A 23,809-nucleotide genomic window follows, 5' to 3' on the forward strand; every position below is an offset into this window, starting at 1 on the left:
GAATGAATTTGCCACCAAATAATTGAAGGGAAAAAACCACATTATTTCTTCACCTCATTATTCTTACCAACATTGTACTAAGGCTTTACTTAGAATTCTCTAACTGTAGGATTTTAGAAATATCCTCCATTCTAGAGGTAAAATTTAGCCAGCTCCGTGATTTTCAGCTTACAGTGTATTATTTTTCAATTAAGAGAAAGGGAGGGTCAGAGAGACAATAATTTACCATCGCATAGAACAAGGACCTAATCTCTAGTAATAATACTGAGCCATGATACTAAAGTGGACTTTTAATTCGGGTTGGATTTTATTTTTGCTTTGTGTTTTGTTTGTATGCTTGGTTTTAGTTTCCTGTTGAGCCCCCACCGTCCCTTCAGACTTTTGGGAAGGATCTTCATTCATAGATATGACAGAGTGTCCTGCCTCCCGCTACAGAGCCTCCCAGGTCACCAGGACACAGGTACCTGAACCACAGGCTCATCCAATAGGATGTTCTCCATCAGGAGTGAGTGGCCCAAAAAAGGTAGAAGATAGTGCCCACAGGTGCAGTGACCAGCACAGTCAGGAACGGGCCACCCAGGCCAGAGGACCCTTGTGGACCCTCCGTGATCTCTGACCCATTAAGTGTGTGTCACTTAGGATTTTTTCAGTTTTAGGTAACAGAAAACCCAATGCAGTCTTGCTTAAGCAAAACCAGAAATGCACTGCCCCCAGTAAATAAGGGATTTAACATTTATTTCTTAACACCTCGTGGGTAGCTCCACCTAGAGTTCAAAAGATGTTAGCAGGACCCCATTTATCTGTCTTTCCTCCTCTGCTTCTTTAGTGTTATCTGAAGTCTAGCCAGGAAAATGACTACCAGTGTCTTGTGCCTATCTCTTTCCAGATTTACTCCAGTAAGAACAAGAGGAAGCCATTTCCTCCAAAGCTCAAGCAAAAGCCCAGGAACTGAGTTTCTTATTGGCCTATTCGAGATCTCATGCCCGTCTCTGGACTAAAGACTTTGGCCAGGCACATGCACCGTATTGGATTTCTTGGTCTAGAAAAGATGATTCATCCCCTGAGGCCTGGAGGCCAAGCATGGGGGGGAGGGGTGCCACTCAGGAAATGGTTATCAGGAGACAAGTGTATATAAGTGTATAAAGTGAAACCCAGGCAGCAGAAACCAAGGATTAAGAGTGATTTGCACAAAGTCAAAGATTCCCGTGTACATACATTAAAAAGGGCAGCACATGTTACATATCAAATGTTTCTCATTAGGCAACGGAACCACCACTCCCCATCACAAAAGGTCATGTGGTCAATGAACACTGCCGTTTAATAAACCAAGCCCCTGGGATCCTAACGAGTTGACACAATAAATACCATCAGTGTGCATTCCAATGTAACTATAGTGTTTTGCAGCAAACCACTGATTTAGCCATTTTACAAAGCAAGAAAATTGGGATTTTTTTTCCTTTTTCTGTCTTCTTTAACACATACTAATGTCTCATGGATCCAACACTGGGTACTGGAGTGCACCTTCCAAAATGTACCTCTTGAAGTGGCCCAGACTGCCTCAATTTTAGTCATTTTACTATAAATCCTCCAAAAATGCATGACACATTTCTCCCTCTTACTGACCAGACTGGTGACACAATTTAACCTGACACTGGTCTTCTCTGATCTACTGCAGGGATGCTCTCGGGTGCCGTTGAGTTTTATAGCACTTTTTGCCCTTATATCAAACGGTGCCACCTCCTCTGTGGGGAGCTGTGAGTTGTGGACTAAATGATCCAGTCTTGCCTGGAGTGTCAAAAGGCTTCTAGGACCCAATCCCACTATAGTGTGATGCACACCTCCAACATGTGTCAGAGCTGATTTTACTATGTTTGTATATTTGCAAATGTGAACATGGTATGTCATATAATTAGATTAAAGGACTTTCTGAAAAGAAATGCCAATTCTCTCTCATCCCAAATTTTCTTACTGCATGTAACTTTCTTGAACGCACCAATGTAGAAATAATACAGGTCCTAAAGGCTAGATCTAAAAACAATAACTTCTAAAAACATAGAAGCCTATGCCTCTAAAACAGTCCTCAACCTCGGAAACTTGCACTAATAGGAAGTCGGTCATCAAAGTGCCCAAGGAGGGCACACTATCCAACACCCACTTGAGAGATGGTCGTGAAGGGTAAGGAGAGGGAAGGCATAGCTGGGCCTCAGAGAGCAACAGACAAGGGAGGTCCTCCCAGAGAGCATAAAAGGAGTTAATGACGATCCTTCCACCTCCAGGTCTGAGGGGCCTCTCGATGCTATGTGTCTCCCATTCTTCTGAATGAGAATTTTTATTGCAATGTGACTAAACTTTTGTAGAGGGGCAGAAAACTCTCACTTTCAGCAGAGCTGGGAGAGCAATATTATTTATAGCTTCCCCCATGTGTGTAAGGGTTACCAAAAGGGTTGGACTGACACCATATGGGAAACAATAAAGAGAAGAAGCACAGAGAAGGAAGAAAAGGCCCATCAGTAGAAAATCCCAGGAAGTGCCAGCAAAAATCCAATTATGACGGTGAGACTCTCATTCTGAACTTCAAAAGAACTATCTTTGTTCGTACCAAGTGTAGAAAACAGGGTGAAGAGAGAGCGCAGCAGAAGCCCCCTTGAACTTGATCTGGTTCAGAAAAAACCGAAGAGGCAGGACTATACAGAAAATCACATAGATGGGTCACACTTGCAGGAAACCCTCTCTCTCTGTGGCAGCAGAAAAGAGGACAAAGATGTGCTACCTAGAAGGTTATCCTACCTCTCCTGGCTTTCCTTCTCCGGACGCACAGAATCTTTCAGCAGATAGCTGGATCGGGAATATCATCTGTTTTTGGCATCAAGTATTTCGAAAGGAAACCGGTCCAGCATAAATACAAAGCTTCTGTTTTTTAAAACTGTGGCAAGAGGGTTGCCTGGGTGGCTCGGTCGGCTAAGCATCCAACTCTTGATCTCAGGGTCGTGAGTTCAAGCCCTGTATTGGGCTTCACACTGGGCATGGAACTTACATAATATATAATATTACCAACAGGTGAAAGGCACTCCGTCAAAAAACGCTGCCTCAACCAGACAAAACGTGTGACCACCTGTGAAGCAATCACCTCCAATAACCATCGCAGAAAAACCACAAAGCAGAAGAGCCGGAAATCAGGAAAGAAACAGTGAGATAACAAGGGAAGATGGAATGTGAGCTAATGGCATTCCGGAAAGAAATACGAAAGGAAAAAATATCCCCTAATGATCACAAAAATGAAAATAAAATTGGAAGGAGCACATGGCAAAAAAGGCACTGTGAAAAAACAGGAAAGGAAGAGAGAAGATAACAGGAACAAAATGGAAACCACATTTTCCGAGTTAAAAAGGAGTGGTGGGGCCGGGGTGGGGGGGGGGGGGGGAGGGTGTGCCTGGGTTGCTCAGTCAGTTGAGCGTCTGACTTCTGCTCAGGTCATGCTCCTGTGGTTCACGAGTTCAAGCCCCGCATCAGGCTCTATGCTTGACAGCTCAGAGCCTTGGAGGCTGCTTCGCATTCTGGGTCTCCCTCTCTCTGCCCCTCCCCTGTTTGCATGCGCGCGCTCTCTCTCTCTCAAAAATAAATAAAAACATTTTTAAAATTTTTAAAAAAGGAATAGGTGGAAAATGATAGACACAGAAGACAGGCAAAGTAATGACAATATATGTATAGTCAGAATTCCCAAAGGACAGGACCAAAACCACATGGCAGAGGACACGTGTAAAGATGACAATCAGAGAACACTTTCCTGAAATAAAAGGGACAAAACCTACTTGTATTATCAGATGAAAGAGAAACGGCCCTTTGTGTAGCCAAGCAACAAAGTAAAATCCCTTCTAAAAGGGGGAAAAATTGGGCTGGCATCAGGTTTCTCCCCAGCAGCACAGACGTCAGGGAAGAGTGGATTATCACCCAGAAGACCCTCAAAAAAATAAAATGTGAGTCACAGATTTCATTTCCAGACACACTGCCCCTCGAGGGTAAGGCTACATTTTGAGCAAAGCTGAGAGAGAGAGAGAGAGAGAGAGAGAGAGAGAGAGAGAGAGTGAGAGTGGGTGCAAGCAGGGGGGTGGGCAGAGAGAGAGGAAGACACAGAATCCGAAGCAGGCTCCAGGGTCTGAGCTGCCAGCACAGAGTCCGACATGGGGCTTGAACTCACAAACTGTGGGATCATGACCTGAGCCGAAGGCTGATGCTTAACCAACTGAGCCACCCAGGTGCCCCTCCTATGAGCCCTTCATAAGGCAACTACTTGAAGATGACTTTGAGCCAAGTAAGTGGTGATGAGAAAAGCCACAGCAGAAGAACGAGGGCTGAACATTGACAATATATAACTGTGGGACCAGGACTAAAACACATGTGAGTATCAGGTAACAGAACACAATGTAAATCACAGACCCTGACGTTATAGAATGATCCAGTGAGTAACACCCAACAGCCCAAGTGCGAAAGAAGTAGAGACGCTGAGTAAGTTCACTGACTGCATTCTACGTCACAGCTGAGAGCCAAGAGTTATCATTCGATGTGGGCAAATCATCAAATAGAAGCATAAGCATATTTAATAATTTAAAAGTAAGCATTACATGGATGGGATCGACTAAAATTGTGTGAGAGAAGAGATGTCTTCACCTGTGATAGAGAACTAGCAAATACTGCTTAAAAAAGCGAATACAGAGTTTATTATATATGACTGTAATTATAAAGTTAACCCCTAACACAAAAATCTAAAACTCCCCAAGAATCAGAAAAAAGACACACGCAAATATAAGACAAAAACCGGTGCAGGGAAGAGGTGATCACAGATCACCATAGGATCAGTTATAAAGGGCATTTACCTGGTCAAAATAAGGCAAACCTTCATTGTTGATCGAATTAAACCATATTGGGAAGATAGGGGGGGTGGGAAGAGAGCCCTGTACAGAAGGGCAGAGGGGAAGAAAGAGAATCACAGGGAATATGTTCCAAGACCCCAGTGGTGCCTGAAACCACAGACAGTACCAAACCCTATACAGACTATGTTTCTTCCTATCCATGCATACCTATAATAAAGTTTAATTATACAGTAGGCACAGTAAGAGACAACTGATGATGAAATAGAACGATGATAACCATACACTGTCATAAAAGTTATGTGAATGGTCTCTCAAAATATCTCACTGTTCTGCACTCACCCTTCCCCTTCCTGCGATGATGTAAGATGATAAAATGCCGACGTGATGAGATAAAGTGAGGTGAATGATGCAGGCATTGTGATGTAGCACGAGTCCACCACTGACCTTCTGATGATGAATCAGAAGGAAGACTGTCTGCTTCTGGACCACAGTGGACCGAGAGTAAATGAAACCATAGACAAAAAAAAAACCATGGATGGGGGGACCACTCTGATTCCTCACCTTTCACAACTGGAAGTCAAGAAATAATCTCTAAAACTGAAACTTCTGGAAGTGGCAATACAAGTATAATATTTAAAGACAGGGAAATGAATGTTGAAATAATCAAAAGAGAGGAGAGCAGTTGCCCCAGGGGAGGTGAGGAAAGGCAGAGGGGCAGAAACGGTTGTGCTTCATTAACAAACTTCGTAGAACTTTTGGATTCTTTCGTTAACAACCCTAGTAGTAAAAAAAAGTACAATTTTTGAAAAGGAATTTGAGCTCAACTGTCCAATCCATATTTTGATTTTCTATTCTGATCGTTTCATCAGGTCCTTTCAAACTAAAGGCTCCCTAGCCTCTCGTTTTGAAAAATGAAATTCCTTAGTCTGCTTTGCCTTTTATTGAAAGCCCCTACAACTACTGCATTTATCCAGCAATGTTTCATAAGCCTCCTTTGAACCTCAAGCTGCCAGCGTTCTAGGACCAAATGTTGACTAAGTGCCGTTTCTCGGGGCCCCCACAAAAAAAGGTATTAGCAAAGGAATGAATACCTATGGTGGTGATGACAGTTCCAGCAAAGAAAAAGGCACTTCCAAGGTCCCAGTGACTGCTGTTGTTGGAAGAGTTTCCTATTGGACTTACTCCTGCATTATCAGCGTCAAGGGCATGCTGCAAAGAAAGCAAGAAAGCACGAGATTCAGTTAAAAAGGTTAAAAAAAAAAAAACCCCAAAGCTCTCAAATTCTTTCCCTGCTCAAAAAATTGCAGTGATCTAAAGGGGACGGTCACGTGAATGCGGGTGCAGACATAACATGAAATACTAAAAACCCACTTATTAAAATTGGAAAATTAATGTTAGGTGGGGAAAAAAGATAGAGTATGCTGCCATTTATGTAAAATTGGCAGGCACAGGATTTAGACAATCTAGGCACGGATTATGCAAAATGCATACATGTCTATTGCATACACATAGAAAGATGTCTAGAAGGATTGTCACCCAAAATGTCATTCCTGGAAGGCAGAATTTTTAGTTGCTGTTCACTCTTCCCGTTTCTGTTTCGTTACAACGTTTTACACTGAGCTGGCTTCAGGATGGCAGGAGGTCAGAGCTTGGGCTCCAAGTCAGACCGCCATGGCTCTACCCACTCTTAACTTCAGAACCGTGCACAAGTTATTTTAACCTTTGTAAATCCAAATGTCCTCATTTGCAAACTGGGGATAATAATACCTGTCTCTACAGAGTTGTGAGGATTGAATGAGATGGCTCATATAATACACTCAGCCCAGTGCCCAGCACCGAGTCAGGGGGTAAGAAACAGCAGCCAATTTCCCACCTGTCATTGGACAATTCCTCTACCCCACCCTGCCACACACACACACACACACACACACACAGCTCCTATTGTAAATAAATGACAGTGACTCCTCCTCGCTGGGCACAGGATCTGGAATGCCACACACCTTAAATTCACAATACATTGGCCACATCGAAGATCTAACCTCAACTCACACTACTAGAAAAGCCTCCAACCTGAGGCAGGACACTCCATGAGTCATTCCCTTCTACCTCTGGGCCCTTGCTTATGCCCTCCCCCAGTTGTGTCTATCCTGCAGAGTCCAATCCAGATCCGACTTCTTCCAGAAGGCTCCATCCATGTACCAGAGCCCCCCACAGATAATCACTTCCCAGGCTCAGACTTCTGCGCCACGTATATTTCATTGGCTTTGGGTCACACACTCCCCCGCTGAGACTCGGCATGTGTAGAATAGGGTGGAAAATACCCCAGCGGTCCCTCCTGAGCTGGCCTCTGCCAATCCCTTTCAGGCCAGGGGAGAGTGTGGGAAGAACCTTCAAACAGGTGAGCTGTGGTAAGGAGGTGGAGCCTTCAGCCGGGGTTCAATCAAGTCTCACTGTGCCGAGAAATGTACACAAATGTCATAAGCTGCGTATAAAAGTACAGATTCGCCGCAAAGACAAGTGGGGATGATTATTTGTTTCATCAAAACATCCAGAGTAAGATTCCTTTTCAAGTCTCATTTTTTTTTTGAATTATGCAATTGATAAATATTTAATGTTTACATATGTAGCCCTCAAGGAAAGCATTTGTCGGTTGAGAGCGAAGGAAACGAACATTTGTTGAGTTTGTGCCTTCAGCCAGGTGCTTCAGAAGTGTTTTTCCACTTTATCCTTTCTGCTGCTTGGATGTTATCCAGTTTTACCCTTTCTACAACGTGCAAGAAAGTAACATTATCCCCACATTAGAGACAGGGAACCAGGCTCAGGGAAGGTAAGTAACTTGTCCTAGGCCACACAGCCGGGAAGTGAGGCCAGAATTCAAATCGGGACTTGGCCTTTTCCTCTATAGATGGCAGTCCTATCCCCACCTCCAGGCTCACCTCCGGGCTCACCTCCAAGACATAAACGAGGCTGAAGACGGCCACTGCCCAAGAATTCAGGCAGAAGGACCTCTCAACGGATCATTTCTAATTAGACTATATCCTTAAATACACAAATGCAGGCACCAAACTGCATTTGGCTGTTGGCACCAGTGAGATCTTAACTGCTCTGAATTTAAAATAAAATTAAAAAATAAATAAACATGGGGACGGGTTGACTTTATACCCTGAGAGGGAAAGGACAGAACAAAGAGGGTGCAAGCCCTGAAAAAGCCGGAAGACAAGAAAGAAAAGGTGAGAAAGGAGTGTCAGTTGATGTTGGGAGTTCAGGGCTCAGCCACAGCAAAGCCAGGGCCACTCAAGAGCAGGTCCATCCAGTATCAAACGTTAACTCTGTTTATATATGTCATGTAAATCCCTCCCTCGTTTTCCCAAATCTATACTGAAGTGGGCAACACAAGCAAATACCTTGAAGTGGTTTTGAGGAGATTAAATACAAGGCACAGTGGGGCCCGAACAAGACTTAGAACCAGAGCAAGGAGAAAAAGAAGTTCTCCAACAAGTCCCCAAGCCCTTGGTGAGGCTTTGGACAATCCCCAATGCCAGCAATAAGATTGGATTATCCCATCCAGATCTGGTGAATCAGAGAGACTCCAGCAAAGCACCAGAATTAAAATGCATTGGCAAACTCACACCCCGCACACAGAGAAAACCCAGTATAAACAGACTGCTGTCACTCGAAGCGATAGCATCATTTTTAACTCAACAAGAATGTTTCTGATGGAGGGCAGAGTTCTAACTTTATTCATTTTTAAAGTATTTTCTAATGATCTTAACTGTTTGAACCCAAGTGAAACGTTTTAAAATTAAATGTGCTTGTTTTCACATTGCGTTTTTCTCTGCGTTCAGGCTGCAGAAGTGAAGCTAAGTCAGGCCATTAGAAAAGTCTGGACACAGAGATAAAGAAATCATGCATATGAGCTGTGTACTGTTTCACTTAAAAGATCAGGTACAGGGTAGAGGCGTGTCACCAAGAGTAGCATCATGTTAGGCCATAATCTCAGACCCGATGCACATCATGTGTTCACTTACAAGTTCAACCACTATCAAGTTCAGAGAGGTCTTATGAGGATCAAAAAAAAAAAAAGAGAGCATTACTTTAAAATTTAATTCCACTCCTCCTTGAATTTCCTTCTTAGCCTCTAAGTTGGAATCTCCAGCACCCACCCAACTACCCAGCAAACGACTCAGGAGTGAATGCTCAAATCAATAATAAATGAACAAACTAAAGTAATAAATTCAGGCCCATGCAACTTACTTCTTCTGTAAAGGCAGACAAACCTAAGAAAGTAACCCAACAAAAATAAATATAGTGATGATTTTAAAAGAGAAGAAGAAGGTGAGAAGCTAACTTGCATGGAAGCAAGATCTTAAAAAGTAGAATCGTGGTTGCCAGGGGCTGCGGGGGGGAGAATGGGGAGATGTTGGCCAAAGAGTACAAACTTTCAGTAACAAGATGAGTAAATTCTGGGGATCTAATGCACAGCGTGGCGATCACAGCTAGTGACAATGCATTACATGCCTAAAAGTTGCTAAGAGAGCAGATCTTAGGTACTATTACCACAAAAAAAAGAAATGCTAATTATGTGACACGATGAAGGTGTAATCTAATTCCACAGTAGTAATCATTTTGCAACATACAAATGTATGAAACCAATATATTATACACCTTAAACTTACACGTTATGGGTCAATCATATCTCAATAAACCTGGAGAACAAATAAATAAGGGTCTGTCTCTCCCCCATCCTCCCACCCCCCCCTAACCCCCGCCCCCCATGCATTAGGACCACCTGAAAGGTATAACAGAGAAACCACAGCCACTCTGAAAGGGAGGCGGGGGGTCTGAGGTTGATATGAAGGGAGGAGGTAAAGATGGCCCTTGGAGGCCCCCCCCAGCAAGTACCCCCACCAGCTTTCCCCGGGGCTGTAACCCATAAGGCAATGCTGGGCTGCACAAATCACTGTTCTGGAAGGTGCAAGATACCATCACAGGTGTTAGCACTACAGCAGAATGAATGATGACCCACAGGAGACCACTAACTGTCTGTGGCTTTTCTCCTATGATCTGTGTACTCGGTGAGATAATCTGTTTCTGTTTCCTTATGTGGCACCGAAAAGAAAAACCAACAAAGGCGGAGCAATCATGACTCAGCCGGTCTGAGACTCTGGCTGAAGAATACAGCCAACGGGTGCCATATGCACAGACGCTAACAGCCAGAGCGACCATCTGACTTAAGTCCAACCCAGGACACTTGCCGAGTAGAGAGGGGCTCTGTTAATAATCATGGTGGGACCAAAAGACAGACCGAGTGCGGGACGTATGGTCACTTTACTAATAGCTTATACCACGTGGACAAAAGGAAAGGGCCTCGTCTGAGAACCCAAAGATGGTTCTGTGTCTACAACATTCTTAGTCCCAGGAGGGCATGGTCAGCAAAGGGATCTATGAAGTAGATAGTTAGCTAGAGGCTGTGGCAGGATGAGGGGGTGGGCAAGAAAAGTGACTCCATAAATATATTACAAGGGAGCACACTTTCAGCCATTAATGGACAGAAGGAAAGCCACAAACCCTGTGAGGCAGAGAAAGGCAATTGGCAGAACGCATTCATTACGACTCAAAATTGCCCCTAATGATTCAAAACCCCAACAAGAGGGCAGCCCCATCTCTCCACGTTCTTGCGCAGCTGCGGCGGAAGGGCCTCAGGTAGGAAATGGAAGCGTGGTATTAATTTGTTCACCACAGCTGCTTTTTATTTCTCCTGCTTCAGAAGCAATTCTCATATAAATATTTCCCAGCAGCAGAAGTGAATATGCTAGTGCGAGGAAAGGGGCAGTCTTACATCCAAGGGCAAGGCCACATCACAATATTTCAAACAGTGGGAGGGTACCGGAGAGGAGATCTGGAGCGGCCCCCCAGCAAGGCACTTCTATGGCAGATTCCAAGAAGCCTTTGCTTCAGTACCCAGGTGGACAGTACGACCACCATCGGCCTATTACTCTCACAACAGAGCAAATCTGTGCATCGAGTGACAAACGTTCAGCCTCTACACATTACTCAGCTTCTCTGAGCCTCAGTTTCCTCGTCTATCAAGTGAGGGGCCTTTCCCTGTCAGGATTTTCTTTTTTAATATAATTCATTGTCAAGTTGGCTAACATACAGTGTATATATACAGGGTGCTCTTGGTTTTGGGGGTAGATTCCCATGATTCATTGCTTACATACAACACCCAGTGCTCATCCCAACAAGTGCCCTCCTCAATGCCCATCACCCATTTCCCCCTCTCCCCCACAACCCTCCCTCATCAACCCTCAGTTTGTTCTCTGTATTTAAGAGTCTCTTATGGTTTGCCTCCCTCCCTCTCTGTTTGTAACTATTTTTTTCCCGTCCCTTCCCCCATGGTCTTCTGTTAAGTTTCTCAAGTTCCACATATGAGTGAAAACGTATGATATCTGTCTTTCTCTGACTGACTTATTTCACTTAACATATTACCTTCCAGTTCCATCCACCTTGCTGCAAATGGCAGGATTTCATTCTTTCTCATTGCCAAGTAGTATCCCATTGTATACATAAACCACATCTTCTTTATCCACTCATCAGTTGATGGACATTTAGGCTCCTTCCATAATTTGGCTATGACAAATCTTTGACAAAGCAGGAAAGAGCATCCAATGGAAAAAAGAGTCTCTTTAGCAAATAGTGCTGGGAGAACTGGACAGCAACAGGCAGAAGAATGAAATTAGACCACTTTCTTACACCATACACAAAAATAAACTCAAAATGGATGAAAGACCTAAATGTGAGACAGGAAACCATCAAAACCCTAGCAGAGAAAACAGGCAATGACCTCTTTGACCTCAGCCGCAGCAATTTCTTGCTCGACATGTCTCCAAAATGAACTATTGGAACCTCATCAAGATAAAAAGCATCTGCACAGCAAAGGAAACAATCAACAAAACTAAAGGCAACTGACAGAATGGGAAAAGATATTTGCAAATGACATATTGGATAAAGAGTTAGTATCCAAAATCTATAAAGAACTTACCAAACTCAAATATTGGATAAAGAGTTAGTATCCAAAATCTATAAAGAACTTACCAAACTCAACACCCGTAAAACAAATAATCCAGTGAAGAAATGGGCAGAAGACATGAATACACACTTTTCCAAAGAAGACATCCAGATGGCCAACAGACACATGAAAAGATGCTCAACATCACTCATCATCCGGGAAATACAAATCAAAACCACCCTGAGATACCACCTCACATCAGTCAGAGTAGCTATAATTAATAACTCAGGAAACAACAGATTCTGGAGAAGATGTGGAGAAATGGGAACCCTATCGCACCATTGGTGGGAATGCAAGCTGGTGCAGCCGTTCTGGAAAACAGTGTGGAGGTTCCTCAAAAAATTAAAAAATAGAACTACCCTATGATCCAGAAATTACACTACTAGGAATTTATCCAAAGGATACAGGAGTGCTGATTCATAGGGGCACATGTACCCCAATGTTTACAGCAGTGCTTTCAACAATAGTCAAATTATGGAAAGAGGATTTTTTTTTAATGTATGAAAACTTGGAGAAGTGTGCCTTGTCATTTCATATATAATAATACTAATGATAGCAGGAATGCTTTCTGAGCACTTACTAGTGCACAGAGTGACTCAGTTAACCCTCATGATGATCCTGTGAGACAGGCATCACTATCTTCATGTGGGACACATGAGATTTAGAAGAGGGAAGTACCTCGACCATGGTCCCACATCAAGGGCACGGCAAAGCGAGCCAGTGGCTGCTATTAGAATTGTCAATGGGAGGGGCACCTGGGTGGCTCAGTTGGTTAAGCGTCTGACTTTGCCTCAGGTCGTGATCTCATGGTTCACGAGTTTGAGCCCCGCGTTGGGCTCTGTGCTGACAGAGCAGAGACTGGAGCCTGCTACAGATTCTGTGTTTCCCTCTCTCTGCTCCTCCCCTTTTCTCTCAAAACTAAATAAACATTAAAAAACTTTTTTTTTTTTTTTTTTTTTTTTTTTTTTAAGAATTGCCAACAGAATTGCTTCCTAAATGCCGGAAAGGAAGATTCTCTCCATCCTCGGTGTTCTTCTTTCTCCCCATCCTGGACCCTCTTGGCCCAGCTCCCTGCCTTGCAGACAGCAGGCTGGATCCCACCCAGGCTGGGACCCCTCAAGCATCTATGAAAGGTAGAGGGAGAAGGGAGAGGGGACTGATATGCCTGTGCCTTCCCCTCCCACCTGGCGGATGGTCAACGTGGCCCTCTGCCTGTGCTGGCCATCCTACAGCCATACTACCTCAGCATCTCCCACAAAGAAATGCCCACAAAAACTTATTATGTCCAGACCATAAAGAGAAAAAGAGAGAGGCACCTTCTGCGCCTTGGTGAATATTACGACGATGTTTATTTTCCTGCCATCCTAAGTATCAAGTTACGTGCAAATATTAGCCCTTCCTCGGGTCCCCGACAGCAAGCTTTCATCAACACTTTACAGCCTGGTTATAAATCTAAAGTGAAGGCCACCTGCAGAACGGAGAGAACAGTAGAGAATCTGTTTAGAGAATAAAAGAGCAAATCTGAATTAACTGGACCATATACCCAGAGCCTATGGTCTTAGATAAGTAACTTTCTTGCTACCACTACTTAATTCTTTGGTGGGGTAATGTTCTAAAACTCAATTCATTAGCATCTGGCTATACACTAGTGACTAATCTATCTATATATTGTCACGTGGGATCAAGCCATATTTGGGGGTCTCTTTTACCTTCCAAATTGTGCCTTACAATGTAGAATCAATTTTCTCTCTCTCTCTCTCTCTCTCTCTCTCTCTCTCTCTCTCTCTCTGACTACATGGGAGGATGAAATAAGAGAAATTTTAAACCATGAGGAAAGCAACAAGCTCATGAGGAAGTAGAGTATCATCCATGCTCCAATAAGATCAATAAGCTTCCTGACCAACTGTCACCCTTTCATCCCAGTTTGGACTCATCCTGTACAGACTCAGTAACCAATTTTCCAAGTGATACTCAAAAGTCACCCTGGTCCGGCAGAGAATGTTTGACATATGCCCCATTCTCTCTGCACTTGAGATCGTTCCTATCAAACATGAGTCCGTCCACAATTGCAGAGGTGGGGAGGGGGAATTTACTGGGCTACAGAAGGAACTCCAGGAATTCTGATTCACAGCAACGTGAGCTAATTCCTTCCATTGCTATGGCATTCAAGAGACCCTGAAATCTAAGAGATGATTCATAACATCATGAAAGAGAGACGCTTCTGCTATCTTGTTTTCATTGTAGCTATTGACTTAGACTCTTCCTGGCTCTTGAGTGTTCAATATGAATCCCAAATTAATACTTCATTTCCTGTGCCTCTATAGACAACATGCCAGCACCTATAACCAGCACCAGTGTCTAATGAGCATGATTTGATCTGGGAACAAGAAGGAAGTGGAGACAATCCCAGAGACTTTGGAGAAAGCTCTAGAATACTCACAAAAATAATCATAGTAGCCAGCATTTGAAATGCACCTTCTTCTCTTATTCAACCCTCACAAAAGCCCTGTTATAAAAAGTCATGTTATTAATTCCATCTCTAGTCTAAATGAGACAAGAGAAAGCAAAAGTGACTTGGCCACAGTTGTGGTAGCTGGTAAGTGGCAGAGCCGGGACTGGTTAAAGGCACACTCCTTCAACTATGCCTTCTCCTGTCTCCCACAGACACCTCTCTGTCCAGTGTGCAAACATTTTTCTAAAGCTCATCTGCTATGTCACTTTCTCCCACATGAAATAGGACAATATAGAGAAGAATCTGTGATCTGGTCCTCATTTCTCAAAGAATGAAAGGTTAACTCCTCACTTACTCCATAAAGTTAACCTGGCATCAGCAAGATTTCCATCTCTTCTGTCCACTGAGAAGGAAAGGAATTTCCTTGTTCTCAGCAAAGACTAAGAAGTTACTCTTCACCACAGAGCTGAATGACAACTCATGTACTTTGGTTTTAAACAGAATACACTGACCCAGCCTCAATACCTTTATGTGAAGACACAACGTCTCTCTAGAGCACAACCAACAGGTAATCATGACCCTCTGCCATCCTCACAGGTGAATGAAGGTCCTTTTGAAGGTCCCACAGGTTGAGATATAGACGCCTGCTCTGTGAATAAGGGCCCAAGTGTTTCCTTATCTTCCAGCAATGGCCATACTGGATTCCAACTATCAAGACAAGTTGGTCTCCCTGACCATCAGTAGAACATTGTGGTTAAAAAGCACAGATACTGGGGATGCCTGGGTGGCTCAGTCGGTTAAGTGTCTGACTTTGGCTCAGGTCATGATCTCACGATTTCTGGGTTCAAGCCCCATGTTGGGCTCTGTGCTGATAGCTCAGAGCCCGGAGCCTGCTTCAGATTCTGTGTCTCCCTCTCTCTCTACCCCTCCCCCATTCATGCTGTGTCTCTCTTTCTCTCAAAAATAAACATTTTTTTAAAAAAATTTTTAAAAAGCACAGATTCTGGGGCCAGACTCCCCATCTCCAGATCCCAGTTCTACCTCTCAGTCAAGCATGGGCAAGTTACTTAACTCCTCCCGTCAGTTTCTTACCCTCACCTCAAAGGATCGTGTCAACATTAAATGATAAAGTATTTACAGCAGTGCCTGGCCTCAGTAAACACCGTGCAAGTGTTAGCTAATGATACAATTAATACCAGACTGGGAGCTTCTGGAGGACAGGGAGTAGCCATCTTGCATCTTCTGTTATTTGTTTTCTTTTTCTATTTTTTTTAATATTTTTTTAATGTTTATTTATTTTTGAGACAGAGAGAGAGACAGAGCATGAACAGGGGAGGGTCAGAGAGAGAGGGAGACACAGAACCTGAAACAGGCTCCAGGCTCTGAGCGGTCAGCACAGAGCCTGATGCGGGGCTTGAACTCACGAACCGCGAGATCATGACCTGAGCCAAAGTCGGACGCTTAACCGACTGAGCCACCCAGGCGCCCCTGTTATTTGTTTTCTAATCACAAGAGTCTAACACAGCACCTGCTTCGTGACAAGCATTCAGTAAATATTAGTTACCTAAATGAATACATCTGATTATAAATAATGAAAATAATTAAATGAGCCGCACACCATCAAAATCTCGTTAAATAAGATTTTCGCTTCACTTTAAACAAGAAGCAGACACATGCACATTTGTACAGAAATGTGGATGCCGTACCACTCATTGCTGGGTTTTTGTTTTATTTTTATGGGAGTTGGTTTTTTTTTGTTTTTTTTTTTTTTGGAACACAATCCTCATTTGCAAATTCATTTTTCCAGTAGCATGCCAATTTCCATTAGCTCTTTAATTTCTGGCTTAAAAGCTTCAGGACTTCACTAAACACTGATGGAATCACAACCTCCGGGATGAAAACAATAATAATAATGAACTGGAGGCCAGTAGAGACAGGCCAGGGGCTGCAGGCCCAACCCTGCGTGCACTGAACAATCTCGTGTATGACTGCTTCACTGGAGAAATGGCAGTGCCTCTGACTTCGGGACACCCGCCAGGAGGAGTCACTTCAATTTGTCAGGGCTGCGTCCTTGGGCACAAAGGACCCAAACCCACACTCAGCAGAGGTCCCCTGCTGCCTCAGCTGTGGCCTAAACTTCTTGCCCAAAAGCTGCTTGGAAGAAGTGATGGCCCAGGGCGGGAAAGGACAAGGCTTAGCTGGCTCTGCTCTCTGACTCACAGCACGGATTTCCGCGGACTGCTGAATCGGTGTCTCCAGTGCCACGCTTTTCTTAAATCGCTGCATTCCTAAATATGTAAACTTTGGAGGTTATGGACACCAAGGGAATCTGCTCATGCAGGAAAAAAAGACAGGAAGATGCTTTAAGAGAAGTACTCTTGACAACAAGGCTGAAAAGAAAGGGCTTCTATTGCCCCGAAACAAATTTTCTGCTTCGCTTCTGTGAAGGTTTGAAATGAAGGGCTCTTGGTCTCCAAAACAGATATGAAAATCCCTATTCCTTCATTCCTCAAGCCTTGAGCATCTTCTGTGGGCCAGCTACTTGTGCCAGGTATGAGCAACATAAGGATAAAAGACACAGACTCAACCTGGAAGACCTTACAGCTGTGGGAAGGAGACGGATGAGAAAGACAGTAGTCACTCAATAGAGTCTATTAAGCGTGGAGGCAAATGTGAGTGATTGATGCCACGGGGCCAAGCAGAGCACCTCACGCCATGGAGGGTACATGATGGCCTCCCTGAAGACTTGAGTTTGGGCACCTCTGAAGGCAAGTGATTCAGAAATCCAAAGCGTAACACTTAGCAGAGTGCCATAGTTGGTACTCCGTGAATGTGTAGTTACTAAATGAATGAATGAATGGATGAATGAATGATTTAAAACCAGCTCTTTGACTACCACTGCAACCCTTTGGATCGAGATAAGGGACCCAAATGGCAAACTGGTGACTGATCACATCATGTCACCCTGCTGCCTGAAACACGGCCACAGCTTCCCAGTGCGCTTAGGACAAAGTCCAACATCAAGCCCCGCGCAGTTCCCTCCCCTTGCCCCTGCTCCCAGTCCAACCTCCTACCAACCTCCTACCTTGCTAACTCCCCTCCAGCCATAAATGCTCCTCTTCTCTCAAGTCCCCGGACACCCCGGGCACCCTTCCACCACAGGGCCTTGGCACTCAGCTGCCCCGTCTGGACTCCCCGCGCCCCCTGTGTCAGACCTCCTGCTCACATGCCCCACGGCTCCATCCCGTCTGCAGCATTCACTCATGGCGGTTTTATTTATACTAATTTGTGTGGTCACACGCACAAGATTTGTCTCCCCTACTACCTATCAGTAGGGTAGCCATATGATTTATCTTTCAAACCAGGATACTTGCGACAGAGACAGAGATGCTATTATTACTCCAGAACCACGAAAACTGGGATGTTCGGTCATCCTAGTTATAAGCTCCAAGAGGTCAGGGACTACATCCACCTTTTATTCACCATTATGTCCCCAGGACTTAGTACTGAAGTTGGCGCACAGCAGGAAATCAGTAAATTTGTTGAATGAATGAATGAATGAATGAATGAGTAATGGAGTAAGGGATTTGGAGCTTGAAAGAGGAAGGGAATGGTAAATGTCACAGCCTTGGGAAATGTTCATGGCTCATGCAAATTAACTAACATCTCCTGCTCCTGGAGAAAACAGTTTGGCAGCTCCTGATCTCTGGCCCGCCCTTATCTGCAGAATAGCGGCTTTGGTTACCATGGCAGCATTAAAGGTCCACGCCCAGGACACGACACAGTACCCCGTCCTCTCCTGCAGCCTCTTGTACCTTAAATGAAATCATGTCCCACCAAATCATGGTGGAGTCAGGCCCAAAGAGCAGAGCTAGTAAAATGAGTCAGTAGGCCAGAGTCCTGAGCAAAGTATCTAACACTCTAATCACTTATTAGCAAAGGATAAAAATCCCTAAGAGATCATAAAGGGAAAACCAGTGGCAGAGGTCCTGTTGACTAACGTAAAAAGTCCTGCACCAGTCCAAGTGGGGAAGGGAAGATATAGCAGGATGAGAAGGGACCCCCACCCACAAAGGCTCATACTTCCAGGAAATTCCAGACCTGGCTGACAGTTGAGAGCTTCAGGTTTGCTTCAGATAAAGAGACCATCATGACTAGGAAGTACCCATTTTGAGGTCAAGACGGTTCTGAAAAGTTAAGCAACTTGCCCAAGCAAGGACTGAAGGATGCCAGGAAAAATGTCCACCTCCCAGCATCAAGGTAGTGTGCTCACTGGGGGGGGGGACGGGGGGGGGGGATTAGGGGTTGCGGGGCAGTGGGGGGTCAGAGACGTTATACAAGCTGTCCCCAGGGGAGCCCTCCACTGAGAGAGGAATCCTTGTTGCCTGCACTACAAGACCCTTACAATGGAACATCCCGAGTCCTCCCTGGTGGTCATTTCATCCAATACTACACCCACTCCTGTGAAACACCTCTCCCTCGTGGCTACTACCTGGAGAGAAAATAGCCATGAGACCCCACTAGCTACTCTGGAGACCTGCAAAGTCTTAAAACATCTAAGAATTGACAGCCTGAAAACCAACTGCCACGTATCATCACTCACCCAGGCTGGGGTGTGGTTCCCCATCAGTCAGGGAAGCCACCTCATGATTTTATTCTTTGAGGTTTACAGAAGACGAAGGTGTTCTTGCTTTCTCCGAGACTAGCCATGACAGAAGCTTCTAAGACAATTGTATTGGCGTCAGGGACATAAGCAACAGAGGCATAGGAGAGCACTGAGGATAAAGAGATTCTTGGGATGGGGTGGCTATCAAATCAAGTTCAAGGAAATAATGTTTCCTGGACACCAGCTATATGCCAGGCACTCTGCTGGGTGCTCTGAGTGGGTTACCTCCTTCCCTCTTCAGCTTCTGAATGAGAGGGACTGTCCCACCCTTTTGTAGGAGGAGAAGACTTAGGTTCAGTGGGGTGAGGGACCAAGCCTACCTGACTTTCAGGCCCATGCTCCTTCCCCTCTTTGACATCCCCCTCTTTGAAAATACAATATAGTCCACACGTGTAATGCTATAGTGCCAGGTGAGATAGCCCACATCTCCTTAAAAATTTCTCCTTTTCCTCCAGTATTTTCCTTGGGGGTGAAAGCTTTCAGAAAAGGCCCAGATGTGCTATAGGGGGATACTCACCGTTGATGCAAGTTGAGCAGCATAGCCCAATGGCTAGACCTACGGGCTCTGGAGTCAGGTATCCCAAGGCTCAAATCCCAGTTTAACCATGCATTGGCTGTGACTTACCTTGAACCAGTTACTTCTTAGAATTAATTTTCTCATCCATAAAATGGAATGACGGCAGTGCAACCCTATCTGTAGGCTTATTGCAAGGGTTAAATGAACTCAGACCTGGAAGCACTTAGAAGAGTGCCTAGAGGAAAGTAAACCACCAATAAGCAGTAGCCATTTTTCATTACCTCGACAGCTCTGCAGGAGATCTCTCTGTTACTGTCATCTGCAGGCTCCCTCGCGTCGCCTCGGGGGCGAGAGTCTAAAGATGGATGGCTCTTATGTGTCCCCTCTGGGTGGAACCCCTGAGGCCCAGCTCTGGTTAAGTGGCTTGCCCCAGGGCATCAAACTAGAAAGATCCACACGCCTCACTAGGGGTAAACAGCAGTCAGGTACAGATGACATCCACCCCTTCACTCAGTCACACCTTGGAATGATGGCCACCCTATTGTTCCACTGACCTGTGCCAGCCTTGGGGGCTGCCTGAGTCTTCTGGGACCCTGAGGTTCTCTGGAATGTTTCTCAAACCACAGGAGGAACAATGGAGGAGGGGCAGACAGTGATCAGTGTCCCCACCACGGCTCGGGATAAAGACGCGGATCTAGATGGCCCCGGTAAACCCTCTAAATGGAATAGGAAACTGGTCCATTTCCTCCCTGAGCTCAGGCCACAAAGACACAGCCCCTCGGTGTTAGCAACCCAACCCGGCACTCACAGAGCAATTTCTGCGAAGGTGACTTCACACTTCAACAGTAGAAGCACATTGAGAAAATTTGTCAATGACAAAATTTAGGATTGAAACCCCGGAGGGCCTTTTAGGAGCTTTCTTCTCTTTTCCCTTAGGGGGATCCCAGGATGCACATACTTCAGGGGCTTTCTGGCTTTTTGCTTCCTTCCCGAACAAAGAAATAGTAGCAATCACAACAGCTGCAAGTAACTGAACTTTTTGTTTACTATTCATACGACCCAAACAGGTGGACACTAATACCACTATCTCCATTTTACAGATGGGAAGGTGAGGCCCCGGGGTGACTCCCCTATTTCCCAAGTCACCTGGCCGGGAAGCGGGAAAGAGATTGAACACAGGAAGGGAAACTGCAGAGTCTGGGTGCTTATTGCCACGCTATGCTGCCCACCAGCCTCTGCTTGAACAAGGAGCACTGAGCAGGCACTCCAGAAATCTCCGCTGAATGGGGAATGAGTCATTTGCAAGTTTTCTTCATCCGACTCTCTTCAACGTGGCCCCTTCTGTGGGTGATGGGTATTGAAGAGGGCATCTTTTGGGACGAGCACTGGGTGTTGTATGGAAACCAATTTGACAATAAATTTCATATATTGAAAAAAAAAGGAAAGAAATTGTTTGCTATAACTGTCAAAAAAAAAAAAACAAACAAAAAAAAAACGTGGCCCCTTCCCTGTTATCTCGGCATCTGTGTCTCACTTATGATGTTCTAATAGTCTCCTTATGAGTCTTCCTTCCTTCAATTTCTCCTTCCACCAACCCAAAGCCCCCCTTGCTAGGAGAGTTATTTTTCCAACAGCAAATTTTCATCATGTCACTGCCTTGCTTAAACTCTTCAGTGACTCCCCACTTCCCAGGGCAGAAAGCCTAACTCCTCAGCAAGGCTCTCTGGGCACCTCCCAAATCCAGCCCCACTCGCCTCCCCAGTCTTATCTACCACCCCTCCCTCCACCTCTCAGCTCAGGCCACACTGACCACCTGCAGCTTCCTCAACGGGCCACACACACCATTGGGGTGCCCTTGACCCATGACCTAGGGAATGGATCTCCTCCCACAGTCCACGTTTCTGTTCGCATGTGCGGTGGTTAAAAGCCTAGGATGCATGGTCAGACCGCCCAGGAGTAAATCCTAGATCTTCTGCTTACTGACGGGTGACCTTGAGCATGTAACCTCGCTGCCTGATGCCTCTGTTTCCGTGGGCACAAAAGACTATCCTTGTAGAACGGTTATAGGGACCAAAAGAGATAAAGAGCCACAAAATCTTCCCTGACCTCTGTTTGCGTCACTGGGGCTCCCATTTTTATGTACTTCTGTAGCTCCATTCTGGCCGTCATAAAAAGACAAGATAGAACAAATGCTGGCAGGGACGTGGAGAAAGGGGAACCCTCTCGCGCTGCTGGTGGGAATGTAAATCAGTGCCGCCACTCTGGAAAACAGTATGGAGGTTCCTCAAAAACTTAAAAATAGAACTACCATATGATCCAGCAATTGCACTTCTGGGAATACGTCCAAGAAAACACAAAAACACTAACTTGAAAAAATACACGCACCTCATGCTCACGGCAGCATTATTTACAGTAGACAAGACCCGGAAACCACCTAAGTGTCCATCCACAAAGGAGCAGATAAAGGAGTTGTGGTACATAATATATACAGTGGAAAACGAGTGGACGGCATTATGCTGAGTAAAATAGGTCAGACAGAGAAAGACAGATACTGTATGACCGCACTTATATGTGGAATCTAAGAGAAAAATTCATAGAAAAAGAGATCAGAGGCCAAGGGGAGGGGGAGGGGGCCTGGAGGAAGGTGGTTAAAAAGTATCAGCTTCCGGTTATAAGATCCCTAAGTAGGGGCACCTGGGTGGCTCAGTCACTTAACCATCCGACCTCAGCTCAGGGCATGATCTCACGGTTTGTGGGTTCGAGCCCCGCGTCGGGTTCTATGCTGACAGCTCAGAGTCCGGAGCCTGCTTCGGATTCTGTGTCTCCCTCTCTCTGCCCCCTCCCCTGCTCATGTTCTGCCTCTCTCTCTCTCTCAAAAATAAATAAACGTTAGAAAATAAAATTAAAATAAGATCCATAAGTAGTAAGGACAAAAAGTACAGCATGATGACCCTAGCTAACGCTGCAGTGTGATATATAGGAAAGGTGTTAAGAGAGCAAATCTCGAGGGTCCTCAGCACAAGAAGATTTTTTTTTTCTCTTTTTGCTTTTTTTCTTTATTGTAGCTATATGAGGTGATGGATGCCAACCAAACATAGTGGTAATCATTACAGAATATATGTTCCCAACCATTCTTCTGTACATCCAAACTTATACAGTGACGCATGTCAATTACATCGCCATAAAACTGGAAAAATAATAGCTCCATTCCAGTGAATTGCGGTTGTTGGGTTACATGCCTCTTCCTCCAGGGTTTCTCTGCCTCGGCCTGCCGACACCTGCCTGCATAATTCTTTGCTGTGGCCAGGGCCGTCCTGTGCATTGCAGGATGTTAGCAGCCTCTCTGGTCTCTACTCACCAGACCCTACTAACACCGCCTCAAGACTTGACAACCAAAAATGCCTCCGGACATTGTCAGAGGTCATCTGGGGGGCAGACCCCCCTCCCCATTAAGAACCACTGCCTGAACCAGGGGATGTATGGAAGTGTTGAATCTCTATATTGTACACCTGAAACTAATGCAACACCGTATGTTAACCAACAGGAACTAAAATAAAAACTTTAAAGAAACAGTGCCACTGCCTGAAACTCTAAGCTCCTGGAGCAATCCTACAAGTGGCAGCAGCAATAGCAATCGTGTTTTCTGAGCACTCACCACGTGCAAAGCCCTTCTCAGTGAGTCATAGAATTTAATCCTCTCAACACCCCAGGGGGGAGGGATTTTAGGCACATTTTATTGATAATGAAACTGGATCTCAGAGAGGTTAGTAACTTGCTCACGGTGTATTTTATTTTCACCTTTTCTATCCCCAGCACCTAGCATGTTACCTGATACAACAGGCGTTCAATAGCAAGCTAAAGAATGCATGGATGAGGGGTGCCTGGGTGGCTCAGTCCATTAAGCATCCAACTTCGGATGCATCCGTTGATGCAAAGATAATGTGACATGATCTTTTTCCCCAAGATCTCACTGTCTATGGAAGGAAAATTCAAGCATGAATCTAGATTCAATTCAGACCACCGTTTATATGTATTGCAGCTAAATAAAAAGGGTCTCATCACAACAAGTATAATCCCATTCTTACTTAAAATTACTCCAGAATTGTTTCCCCCTTTTTCTATGGCATTCTAGGCCTTAAATCCAGCACAGATTAGTACCACACTCTCATCACCACAAACTTGACGGTGTTTTTTCACAAAAGAAGAAAACAAAGACAAAGCTATCCAAGAAAGAGTA

The 23,809-nt window shown here is 44.9% G+C and overlaps 1 protein-coding gene across 1 annotated transcript in view; it reads right to left on the reverse strand.

The window, feature by feature from the left end:
- Positions 1-23,809, reverse strand: part of KCNK10 (potassium two pore domain channel subfamily K member 10) — a 123,042-nt gene that overhangs the window by 43,257 nt on the left and 55,976 nt on the right. Inside the window, exon 3 of the mRNA XM_042990284.1 lies at positions 5,960-6,077. Within this exon, the coding sequence (XP_042846218.1) occupies positions 5,960-6,077 (118 nt within the window). The remainder of the gene's footprint in view (positions 1-5,959; positions 6,078-23,809) is intronic.

This window comes from Panthera tigris, chromosome B3 (assembly GCF_018350195.1).
Source record: "Panthera tigris isolate Pti1 chromosome B3, P.tigris_Pti1_mat1.1, whole genome shotgun sequence".
Lineage (NCBI taxonomy): Eukaryota > Metazoa > Chordata > Mammalia > Carnivora > Felidae > Panthera > Panthera tigris.